The sequence below is a fragment of the Terrapene carolina genome, unplaced genomic scaffold (genome assembly GCF_002925995.2).
Source record: "Terrapene carolina triunguis isolate 2854851 unplaced genomic scaffold, T_m_triunguis-2.0 Scaffold96, whole genome shotgun sequence".
In the NCBI taxonomy this organism is placed as follows: domain Eukaryota; kingdom Metazoa; phylum Chordata; order Testudines; family Emydidae; genus Terrapene; species Terrapene triunguis.
In genome coordinates this window covers 53,315,469-53,328,410 of record NW_020664447.1, presented here as the reverse complement: position 1 = coordinate 53,328,410, position 12,942 = coordinate 53,315,469, and the positions used below count along the sequence as shown (strand labels likewise).

The 12,942-nt window shown below is 39.0% G+C and overlaps 1 protein-coding gene across 1 annotated transcript in view; it reads right to left on the bottom strand.

The window, feature by feature from the left end:
- COCH (cochlin) overlaps positions 1-12,942 on the bottom strand; it is a 37,937-nt gene that overhangs the window by 16,622 nt on the left and 8,373 nt on the right. Inside the window, exon 2 of the mRNA XM_026651265.1 lies at positions 4,682-4,838. Coding sequence (XP_026507050.1) covers positions 4,682-4,838 — 157 coding nt within the window. The remainder of the gene's footprint in view (positions 1-4,681; positions 4,839-12,942) is intronic.

Genomic DNA, 12,942 nt, shown 5'->3' with positions numbered 1-12,942 from the left:
GGGATGTGTTATTGGGTGTCACCATTTTGGGCCTCATTGAGACTATTGACAAAGCTGAGGTTGATGTTAGCTAGGCGGAACGCACACTTGATATTAGCTGAAATGAAATAACCGTATTTCTGGTATCTGTTTTTGTTCATTTGTTAATGAATTTGGAAAGTTCATTTTCATGATAGCTCAAGATTTCCTTTAAAGGTGAAATTCACCTTATACAGAAGGTCCATGTGGGAGCTAAGCAGAAGGGCTTGTGAATTTCCGCCTAAATGAAAAAAACAATTTTTGCTATCAAAACCTGATTTATATTTTTACAGAACCACTGTATTTTACTCTGGTGCCAATGCCTTGCGTGCCAAGGCTGTTTTAGTTATACTGGAACTTTATACATTTTCCAGGAACGCCTTTCATTCTATTGGTTAACTAATGATCACCACATTTTTTCCTGTTGTCCTATCAATGCCTGACAGTGACAATCCACAGAAGTGGGCAGCCCTTTCTCTTGACCAGCTGCACTGTTAGTAATAACCATGGTTTACATTTAGACAGTTCTTTTCATTCCAAAACACGCACAAACAAAACAGAGTTACATGTAAACCATTGAAATGCAGACACACAGAGAGGGCCATCCAATATCTCACTGCGCAATACTGCGTGGGAGGGGGAATTTTGGCCCTGGACATCAAAACAAACGAAACAAACTTCACTATTATGAAAGGTATAACTTTAGTCCAAAGCCCCTTGAAGTCTCTCAACAAGTTCATTTATCTTTAGATCAGACCCTGGGTAAGCAGACAGGACTCCAGTTTTAAAGTCTCATCTTCCCCTTCAGAGGCATGGAACTCAATGTACCTATCGTATCTCAGAAGGTGATGAAGAGCCGGCTTAACCTTCTCACATTTTTGGCATGTCTCTTTCCAGAAGGTCTTGACGTATCAAGCCCAATTTTTAGACTACTAAGCTATTCCTCCAGATAGTAGAGGTGGCCTTTTTCTCAGATACATGTATAAATCAAATCAAACTATTAACACCTGCTGGAGCAGTCAGTGGTAAGCAAAAACAGTTCTACAGTTCAAAGAAAAGGGAAATCACAGATTTTTGCCTCATAGAAATTGTTTTCCTCTGGATAAATGTTCAGTCACTTTGGAATTCATGATGGTCCTGCCAGGTTTTTCATGTGAAGAGGGGCCCAGCAGCTCCACACAGCTCTCCTCAGCAGCGCATAAGCTACTTACTTTAAAAAAAAAATGTTATTTGAGATGATGCCAAGTGCCTGTTCTCTTGACTGGGCTCAGAGTAACGTAATGTTCAGATCGATGCAATTGTCTAGGGAAGGACAAGACAATGCCAAAACACAGTCCATGGAAGTGGATAGAGATGATGTTATCATGCAAGGACAGGAAAAAACACGTCAAAATGAAAGGAAATGGATGTTACCTTTAAACCGCGGAGTCAATGTTCCAGTGGAAAAACACAAACATCAAGGAGCCCAGAGCTGAGGCTGCGCCCTTAACAAAAGTGTGTACTCATTTGACTCAGTCCAGAAATCTAAAGGCAAACTTCTCCTAGCATATTTCGATGCTAATAGTTTTGCTCCCCAGTTGATGTTTATGGGAAATCTACATGTGCTATACAGGGACAGAGCAGAATACAGAAGTCAGGATCTGAGAGGGGATACAGAGATACATCTCTGAGAAGGGAATTTTGCCCTGGAAGTTTCCATGATAAGAAGCACTTTTTACCATGTTTCAGAGTAGCAGCAGTGTTAGTCTGTATCCGCAAAAAGAACAGGAGTACTTGTGGCACCTTAGAGACTAACAAATAAATTTATTATTATTAAATTTAAATAAATTTATTTGTTAGTCTCTAAGGTGCCACAAGTACTCCTGTACTTTTTACCATGACTACACTGTAAAATGTGTTTGTAAGTAGTTAATTACAGATGTCATTTCTGATGGAACTCAAGGATGAAAACAGAACCCCAAGTGATGACAGCTGAATTAACTTGGCTCCCATCTTTCTCTCCCTACTCCCTGACTTCTAGCTGCTAATGCAATTCCTTCCATCTCCTTCCTCCCCTGTGGCCACAAGAAGCGGCATCCTTCCCAACCGCAGCTTGCTGCTGCTGGCTTGCCTGTATTCTCCGTCTTTGACCCAGAGCTGTTCTGGGTTCAGTGCCAGCTTCTCCCTACAACACAGGTTCTGTTGTCTCTGCTTCCACTGCACTCCATGTTTCTGGCGTGACTTAGGAACAAGACCCAGCAGGAGCGGGCAGTGGCCCAAAGTTTCCCAACAGACCTAACTGCCCAGAAGTGCATTCCTCTGGCCAAACATACTCTCTGCCAATTTTCTCCTAGTGAACACCACAACTCAGGAAATTCTCATACCCCTTGGGATTAGCCTGTGTCCTAAAGACTAATATAGCTAACTTGGTAAAAGTGTGACATTTCTTGTGACACTGGCAGTATGGGAGTCCAGTGTCAGACTTGAGGCATGTCCCACCTCTGACTAGGCTTTAAAAGTTATCTAGTGTTTAGCATATACCATCTCAAAATTAACATATTGGGCCAGATCCTCAGCTGGTGTAATTTGGCATCTAGGCCACTATTACCCCAGCTGAGGATCTGGTCCTCAATTTTGTCTTCTGATTATTAATCCAATTAATGTCTCAAGGGTAGCTTTAGCTCAGTTCCTCATGTCTAGGCATAATCATCAGTAGGTTCCCCTACATTCCCCATGACAGAGATATACCTTTTATTGTCTAGTCAGGAAAAGGCTGGCGATGTTCCGTATCTTGACAGTAATTAGGCATATTAAAAAGAAAGGAAGGATTTAATACAATAACCAAGATGGGCACAAAACCTCACATCAGTTACAGTATAGGAAATTATTTGGGGCCATATTCTACAGTCATTACACATGTCAAACAGTATTACTCTAGCAAGTAGTCCATTGAAGTAAAGGGGACTACTCGTGTGAGGAAGGATTGGAGAATCCAGCCCTGAATTAGTGATGGGTTAGTTCCAAATCCTGAATCCAGATTTGCATCTAAACTGTCACATGGGCCTATTTTTTATTCAAATACAGTTTTACTGTGAAGAATTCTTTCATTTTTGGTTGTGAAGTCAGTTCTTTAATAACTCGCATTAAAAGTTTTTACAGCACATTTTTGTGCTGTTAACTTTTTTAAATCTAAAGTACTGTACTGTATTGTATTTGTACTCACTAAAAAGCATACAAACTATTTGCGTAGCTTTCAAGAAACATACACAATACTATTGTACAGCAAGTAAATGACTCTACAAACTGCGACTTCAAGAAGAGTTCAGTACATGTGTAGAGGGTAGTATATTGCCCATTACCTAACCCTGGTTGGGAGTGTGGTGGGAGTTTAAATTTCCCCAGCACAACCTCCTCACGCTCATACTTTACATAGGTGAAGTGGTTTTCACCCTAAAAGAATAAGGAAAAATACCAGAGAAATAATAATTTCTTAAAGAATAATAATTATAGTTATTACTAGTGAAATAGTGTTTCCTAGTATCCAACCTAGACCTCCCACACTGAAACTTGAGACCATTGCTTCTTGTTCTGTCATCTGCCACCATTGAGAACAGCCGAGCTCCATCCTCTTTGGAACCCCCCTTCAGGTAGTTGAAGGCTGCTATCAAATCCCCCCTCACTCTTCTCTTCTGTAGACTAAATAACCCCAGTTCCCTCAGCCTCTTCTTGTAAGTCATGTGCCCCAGCCAATCACATGCAGTGGGACAAATCCTTCCTTAAAAGCTTTAGAACATAGATGATTCCCCACGTTTTAACCCCAAGAGCTACATAGTGAACAAAAACTACATCATAATTTGAGTAATTTTGTTTTAAGGTCATAACATGCTACATTGCCTAACTTCCATAATTAATTACCCTTAAAAGGAAACAAATTATTTCTTTTAAAAATTATATTTAAAATACTTAAACATTTCTAACCCACACTAAATGCCTGATGGCCCATATAGTGACAGTAATTAAAAATATATTCAAAATCCTTTTCTTGCTATCCAAATACCCAGATTCATAGGCAAAATTTTGCAGCGACATAAGTGGTGGTGTAAATTACACATTGTGTAAATTGTAGTCATGAAAACAAATATAATTGGTAAATTAATGTAATATTGATTAATACTGAGCTTGTATGCTGCATGCAGTAAATTGATGCTGATCATTGTTGTGTCAGCTTACACTGGGGCTGAAATTGACTTGAGCAGTGTTGAGAATGGTGTGGCATAAGAAAGTAGGAGAGCGGAAGCCTGCTTTATCTTACACCTTCCAACTAGTAACTTTTCAGGCTATAGTCTCCCCACTTCCACCTCCCATATCTATAAATTATACCCATTGCGCACCGGTTGCCAGGCTAGTGCAAGTTATTCTACTTTGCCATTTACACCAGTTTTAAGAGCATCTTTCTATCATTATCGTCACTGTTGAATTTGTCCCAGAGACTTCATGAAAGTTACAGCCACTTACTCCAAGCTGTATTTGACTTGAAGTCTTTTAATGACATTTTGTTGGTGTGTTTTGAGAATTGTCAGGAATATCCATAATTTGGGTGGCAGCCAAAGGTTACAACTGAAAAATATAGTTAATTTCTAAAATGTGTTTCCTTGTCATCTTGATTAGTAGTCTTCTAGCTTACCTGTGAATGGCAGCTCCACAGATGCTGGAAAGGGAGGCATAAACTACATTCCCAAAGACATAGAACTGCCATAGCGGGCAGTCTGCTGGACAGAGGACATCTGCTCTCGCCTTTCTGAGATCAACTCCCCTTGTAAGGCATGTGATGGTAGTGGGGGCTAAAGAGGAAAAGAAAAAATTGAGCTCTGAGGCTTGAACAGCCTATTAAAATGAATCTGGAGGATCATTTTCAATCTACCCACCGTATCTCAGTTTAAAGCACACATTTGAATTTGAAATTAAGCTACAGCCTTGTCTTGTACTGCAGTCTGGCTTTAAGGATTTGGGGACAGCATATATCATGGGCAATGACAAGGAAGATTACACACTCTTGTTCCACAATCATGTTGGAAAAAGCAAGAACCAACAAGAAATGATTGAAAGCTGAACTACATTCAGCAGAGGACAACACAGATGATGGTGGCAAGCTGGAGGGCATTGGAGGAGAAAGGCACCAGCAGTTCAAAGCAGCAGCAGCAGCTTTCTCTATTACTAGGGCGTACGGGCATGAGGAAGGCTGCTCAGAGCCAGTGAACCCCCAAAAGTGGGCAACACTGTCCATGAAAGGAATGGGAGTCAGGGATGTGTTGATTCAGACCATCCCCTGGACGACCTCCACCAACAGAGCTCCTAAGAAGCTCTCAGCAGAAGCTAAAGCCACCATCGAAGATGGAATTCATAAGAGAAGGTGACAATGGTACCATCTTCACTTCACTTCAATCCCATTAAGACTATCAGAAAAATTGAGGCCAGTGCGGTGAGGTTAGATATTCATCTGTCTGCCCCAGCAAGAGTGAATTAGGTCTATTATTGCAATGCTACCTATTTCTAGAACATGTAAACCACTGCCATGGAGAGTATAGGAGAGACAAGGTGGGTGAAGTAATATCTTTTAATGGACCAACTTCTGTTGGTGGAAGGTACAAGCTTTTGAGCTTCACAGAGCTTGTCTTCATGGACAGTATAGAAAGCTTAGTGCAACTAACTGAAGCTGCTTTTAGTCAGTTGCATAAAAAAAAATCATCTTTAAGTGACAAAGGACACAGTGAAAACAAGTCAACCACGTGGTCAATAGACATAGATAAAATGTAACTTGGCAAAGTGAAAACTTCATGTTTGTCCTTGGCTGGGATTTTGAAGAACACCTCAGTGAGTCAGATGCCTTTGTCCCATGAAGTTGCTGTCTCTTACTTCTGTTTTTTCTATTGTTAACTCAGGCATATTATTTTCTCTTTTTAGCAACAATAACTATTTAACATACAGTACATTACATTTAGTATAGTAGTTAAAAAACACCATAAACATTCAATCATTAAGAGTAGCATTTACAAGACAATTTACTTAAATATTTAAATAATAAACTTGAAAAGAAATCACAACATCCAATATACTACTGTAGACAGTTCCCTGCATCAAATATATTCCCACTTTCTGACATTCCCAAATACAGCTGTGCACATCACAAGTACCTAAAGCTTATTTTCCAGAGAGGCTTTCCATTATGTAAGTATACAAAGGGAAAGCCAAGTTATTTTACAAGATATTTCTACGTAATGGAAATGGATGGTCAAATGACTTAACTGGATGTAGGGGTCTGGTTGAGGCAGTGTGCCATATGAGCACTTCTCTTTTATCTCCATCAATGTCTGCAAAATTTATTTTTTATTAAAAACCAAAAATATTACTTGGTAAATTTTTGAACTGGTGAAGACATTTTTCAAATATGAACCTATGTCATAATTCATCTTCAGAGAAACAATAGTTCTAAAATGTGTGAACTGCTCCATTTCGCTCAATATGCTGTATGATGTTAATTCTGAAGTATAATGATGGTTACATAAGGGGCAAGTTTTCAAAACTGAAAATCAGAAAGCCTTGCACCTACATTGTGTGAACAATTACTGTGACTGTATGTGGGAATTTGACAGTTAGTCATGCAGTGATTTTAGATGACTTACCATATGCAAATATACGTATGGTAATGGCACACAAATGTAGGGTCACTCCTGTGCACACATTTTTGCATAAGGATCAAGCCTAGTTCTTTTGAAAACTTGGTATTTAATGTGCAACATCATTAACTATTCAATCCCCAGTCAATGTAACACATCCAACTAGTGTGGGAGTGTGGCAAACTTGGGTTTTTTTCAGGAGTAACATCACTTCTGCCTCACAATCTGACCCCTGACTGGATACCGATATTGACTTTTTCTAAGAACAAATCTTGCCCCTGACGTCTTTGCAACGGATTTTTTTCCTCTCCGTTAACTACTGTATCATCAGCTATTCATCCTATAGGCCTAAAATGTAGAAATTTTACCAGCATGAAGACAAAAACATCTTAAATGGATCTGAATAGATTCCAAGGCCAGAAGGGACATTGTGATCATCTACTCTGATCTCCTGTAGGCCATTGAACTTCCCCAATAACTTCCTAGAGCATATAAAATAGCTCTTCACCAACTTCACATACCCTGGGCTGCAGAGATTTTTAGGGGGGTCTGGGACTAACTCTGTAACTGAGGCCCCCTCATCCTAAGAGGCGGCCCAGATGGGGAGTTGGGGGGTCCACCTTGCAGCAGCAGTTTGATTTGTGTCCTGAGGGACTGAGCCTTGCTCCCCACTCTGGGCATTGCGACCCGGTCATCATGACAGAGGGACTGCTGGGCCAAATTTCAATGAGTGTTGCTGTGACCCGGTGCACCAGGTTGCAGCACTACTCGCTTTGGGGGCCCTCTCAAATAGGAAATCCTGGGGCAAACTTCCCCTTCTCCCCCTCTAGGATGGCCCTACCCATATCACTCATACTTGCAGCAAAGATCACATGTGATACTATTACTAAAAGTGCTTTACCTTGGGATCACAGCAAACAATTCTGTTTTTCATTAGCATATTGAACATACTGCATGTCAGTGAGACCACCCAGAAAGTCACATATTTTTATCTCATTTATTATTTTATAAATGTGTTAGTTAAGATTTTTATCAATGCATTTGCCAGTAAGGGCCTTATTTTCAAAATAGCAGAAGTGCTAGGGACAGAAATGCAGGAGGAGTTGTGAGATAACTTTCTGGATATTTCTGTGTGCAAATACCATATTACACATTTAATCACAGTAATTGTGTGTACCAGATAGGCATACAATTGTGCATGTGGTTTTGCAGATGAGGCTTGGCATCTGATATTTTGAAAATTAAACCCATAATATGAGAGACTTAAAATGGGGAGGTGGGAGGAGTGAAATGAGGACCTCTAAGCTTTGTGAAATCGTTTAAAAATACACTTTTTTTTGGATATTTATAAAAGTTTTTTGTTTTACTTTAAAAAAAAAAAGTTAACATCTTTCTGTGCCTCTATGGTCCATCTTGTCCTATTTAGATTGTAGGATCTTCAGGGCAGGGACAGGGACTTTTAAAATTTGAGTCTTATACAGAACTAAGCATATTGTTAGTGCTTCTAATTCTCTGAAAGTGACAGCCACAGCACTTAAATTCTGCATGACCCTCTGGGTACTACTTGCTTTCAGATATAATACTTACATTGGGTCAGAGCCTAAGCCACAGGGTATTATTATTTAGAAAGCTCATGCCACTTGCCTCAAAAAATATTTCCAGTAAGTAAGGCAATTGTACTTGAACAAACAGGTTAAGTTTCATCCAGACTGGGGTTTTTTTAATGTAAAGGAAACAATTTTATCTCTGTAAATAGTTTCATATGATTTTCAGATTAAAAAGTAGCAGGTCCAAAAATTTGACTAAATATTTCCAGGAAAGCAAATGGCTAAAATAAAATCAAGAGCATACTGGCAATGAGGGTATAACTCCTCTTCTATAAATTATGTAAGGAAGTGTCTTCAGGCTAAGAGATTCCCCCTTTTTTGTTACGGTCATAACAATACTCCTATCCAATTCCATTAGTATCAATGGGAACTGTGTACACTTCCAAGAGCAGATGAGGCAGGTGGCATGGTATAATTGTTTAAGTACAAGTCTGGAAGTCCAAAGCTCTATTCCCATTTCTCTTGCTGACTGGATAATACATCATGGGATTACCTGGTTGTCAGAGGTGCTGAGCAGTACATCTCCCAGCTCCCACTGAAATCAAGTATCTTTGAAATTCTGGTCATTAACTTCTCATTCTCAGTTTCTACATCTATAAAACGGGGACAAATACTTACCAGCCTCAAATGAGTGTTGTGGGGATTAAGTAGTTAGAGTCTGTAAGGAACTCTGAACCCACAAAGTGCTTATAAAAATCCTCTGTATTATCATTAATTGGGGTTTCCACAGTCTCCCTTCCCCAATGATCTACTTATTTAAAGATACCACTATACCCATCACTACAAGTGAGCAACCTAAAGGTCCTTTCCTCTGACTCACTGACAGTATCATATAGTCTACTCTCTGCTTCGTGCCAGCCCATTGTGTGCAAGGTTGTAGAACTAGTCTGTCCCTGTGGTAAGAGAAACAGATTTTCCTTTTGATTCTAATTTGTTATTTTAAGTTCATCTCAGGGAATTAGTGACATCTTTTTATTGGTTTAATCTTCATAAATTCATGGCTATGTAACAGTGCCTGTTGCCACGATGCCGATGTATCCTGACAGTCCCTTACCGGGCTTTCCTCTTTCATTTGTCATGTGTCTTCATAATCTATGGAAAATTCAGTACTCTGTTTGATTTTAATTTACTTTCTGAAATTCACATTACTCATATTTGCAAGCAATTAAACTGGCTCCTGGTGCAATGGCTAATTTAGGGGCAAATGCAGGAACCTAGTATTCAACCCAAATAGTGAGGTGTACACTGGTTATCTCTAAGAGATACCTCTCCATAGACTGCTGTGCAGCTACAGAGCCACTGCCCAGGGTATCTCAGCTCTGGTGGCTGAGATAACATGCCGTACCCCACACATGCATCACAGTAGTGATTTTTGGGAACAGAAGAAGGGCCAAAGGGTCAAGAGCCTCTGGTCCTCCCACAATCTCTCTCAGCTGCACAGTGATATGCATTTCTTGCATAGCCCATCCCCCAAACAATCCAACTCCTTTCCTAGTTCAGCAAAACTACATCAATTCTGCTGCCAGGAAGAACTCTGCAGCCACAGACATGGGAGCTGGATTTGATTTATACTCTCACCCTTTCCATACTTGTATGGGGTCTAGTAAGTTTTCCTCTACTTTTAAATGTTCATTTGTAGACCTCCACCAGTCTCCCCATGTTACAGTTAATATTACTGTTATGTTTGTAGTGTTCTTCTCCAGTACAGCAATTTGGTCTATGCATAATTAATAATAATTTAGAAATTAATAATCATTTTGGTCTGATGCTAAACTTTTTACCTTCTTAAGTACACATCCAAATTCAACACTGAGGATAAAGCCTGTTCAATGCATTAAAACATTTGAAACATAGAGAGGTCCTTTTAAATATTCAGTGGTTTGACTATCTGTGCCTAGCTTAATTGCAAATAACAAATGTAGTAGATAAATGCTAATGAAAATAGTTGTTACCCATAAGTTACACCCCTAAGTATTTTTCACTTGATTCTCGTTCTATTTCTGAATTAATTTGATAGAACTTTCCCTTAATTTCATGAAAATGTTTTGTGATGGGAATTTGAAAACATAGACCCTAAATCTAATTATGTTGCAGGAGAAAAGCTTATCTTGCAATTTATCATTACAGATCCATTCATGTCCACTATAGACTCCCAATGGCGTTTGGAGTGCACAGTGAATGAAGGATTGGGCTTTAAAAACTCCAAGAAAATGACCAGACTCCCACTCTGTCATGGCTTGCACACACACTCTATACTTCACAGAAACACAACACCTCAGAATAGTGTGTGGAAACACATTGTATTTCTTCCTGATTTAAACATGATTTAATGGAGGAAGTTCCATGTAGAAAGATAAGGATGGATGTCTTGCTTCAGTGCTGGACCTACAAAAGACAGGGGAGAACCTATTACAAAGGCTTTGAAGTCTGTCTTCTCTCCTATGACATCCATCAAATAACCATACCATAGGTTTCAACATTTTGTGACCCAAGAATCTCTTAATGCCAACGCAAGGGAGTGCAGAAGGGTTACAGGAATCTCCTGATTCTGGTGTGTGCATTCTGGTTCACCAAAGAATGCCATGTGAGGTCTCAAATGAAAGCAAGTGTCACGCCAGACAGTAACATCATTGTGAAATTTATGTACAGATGCTATGTAAAGAATTATGTATATATATTAGGGCCGTCACATGATTAAAAAAATTCATTGCATGATTAATCACGCAATTAATCGTACTGTTAATAATAGAATACCATTATTTAAATATTTTTGGATATTTTCTACATTTTCAAATATATTGATTTCAGTTACAACACAGAACACAAAGTGTACAGTGTTCACTTTATATTTATTTTTTATTACAACTATTTGTGCTATAAAAACAAAAGAAATAGTATTTTTCAACTCACCTCAGACAAGTACTGTAATACAATCTCTTTACCATGAAAGTTGAACTTACAAATGTAGAATTATGTACAAAAAATAACTGCATTCAAAAATAAAATAATGTAAAACTTTAGAGCCTACAAGTCCACTCAGTCCTACTTCTTGTTCAGTCAGTCACTCAGACAAACAAGTTTGTTTACATTTGCAGAAGATAATGCTGCCCGTTTCTTATTTACAATGTCACCTGAAAGTGAGAACAGGTGTTCACAGGCACATTGTAGCCGGTGTCGTAAGATATTTACGTGCCAGATGTGTTAAAGATTCATATGTCTCTTCATGCTTCAACCACCATTCTAGAGGACATGCATCCATGCTAATGCAGGGTTCTGCTCGATAATGATCCAAAGCAGTGCAGACCGATATATGTTCACTTTCATCATCTGAGTCAGATGCCACAAGCAAAAGGTTGATTTTCTTTTTTGGTCTTTCGGGTTCTGTAGTTTCCACATCAGCAGGGCTGGCTCCAGTGTTTTTGTTGCCCCAACCGGCAAAGAGAAAAAAAAAAAAGCCAAAATCGGCAGCAGAGCCGCCGCCGCTTCGTTCTTATGTAGCAATTTGGTGGCAGGTCCTTCTCTCCGAGAGAAACTGAGGGACCCGCCGCCGAATTGCCGCCAAAGATCCCCTTTCTGTTGGCCACCCCAAGCACCTGCTTGCTGCGCTGGTGCCTGGAGCCGGCCCTGCACATCAGAGTGTTGCTCTTTTAAGACTTCTGAAAGCATGCTCCAAACCTCATCCTTCTCAGATTTTGGAAGGCACTTCAGATTCTTAAAGCTTGGGTCGAGAACCAGGAGCCAGGAGCCAGTTTAATTGCTTGCAAATATGAGTAATGTGAATTTTAGAAATCTCACATTGGTACCTTCTTTGTGTTTTGTCATATTTGCAGCAAAAGTGTTCTTAAAACCAACATGTGCTGGGTCATCATCCGAGAGTGCTATAACATGAAATATATGGCAGAATTCTGGTAAAACAGAGCAGGAGATATACAAATCTCCCCCAAGGAGTTCAGGCACAAATTTAATTAACACTTTTTTTTAACAAGCATCATCAGCATGGAAGCATGTCCTCTGGAATGGTGGCCGAAGCAAGAAAGGGCATACGAACGTTTAGCATATCTGGCATGTAAATACCTTGCAATGCTGGCTACAAAAGTGCCATGCGAACGCATGTTCTCACTTTCAGGTGACACTGTAAATAAGAAGCCAGCCATATTATCTCCCGTAAATGTAAGCAAACTTGTCTGTTTTAGTGATTGGCTGAACAAGAAGTAGGACTGAGTGGACTTGTAGGCTCTAAAGTTTTATATTGTTTTGTTTTTGAGTGCAGTTACGTAACAAAAAAATCTACATTTGTAAGTTGCACTTTCACAATAAAGAGTTTGCACTACAGTACTTGTATGAGGTGAATTGAAAAATACTATTTCTTTTGTTTATCATTTTTACAGTGGAAATATTTGTAATAAAAATAATATAAAGTGCACACTGTACACTTTGTATCCTGTGTTGTAATTGAAATCAATATATTTGAAAATGTAGAAAAACATCAAAAAATATTTAATAAATTTTAATGGGCAGTCCTTGTTTAAAAGTGAGATTAAAACTGCGATTAACTCAAAAAAATTAATTGTGTTAAAAAAATTAATCATGATTAATCACGTGAGTTAACTGTGATTAATTGACAGTCCTAATATATATATAGAATATATATTCTTAAAGTTTGT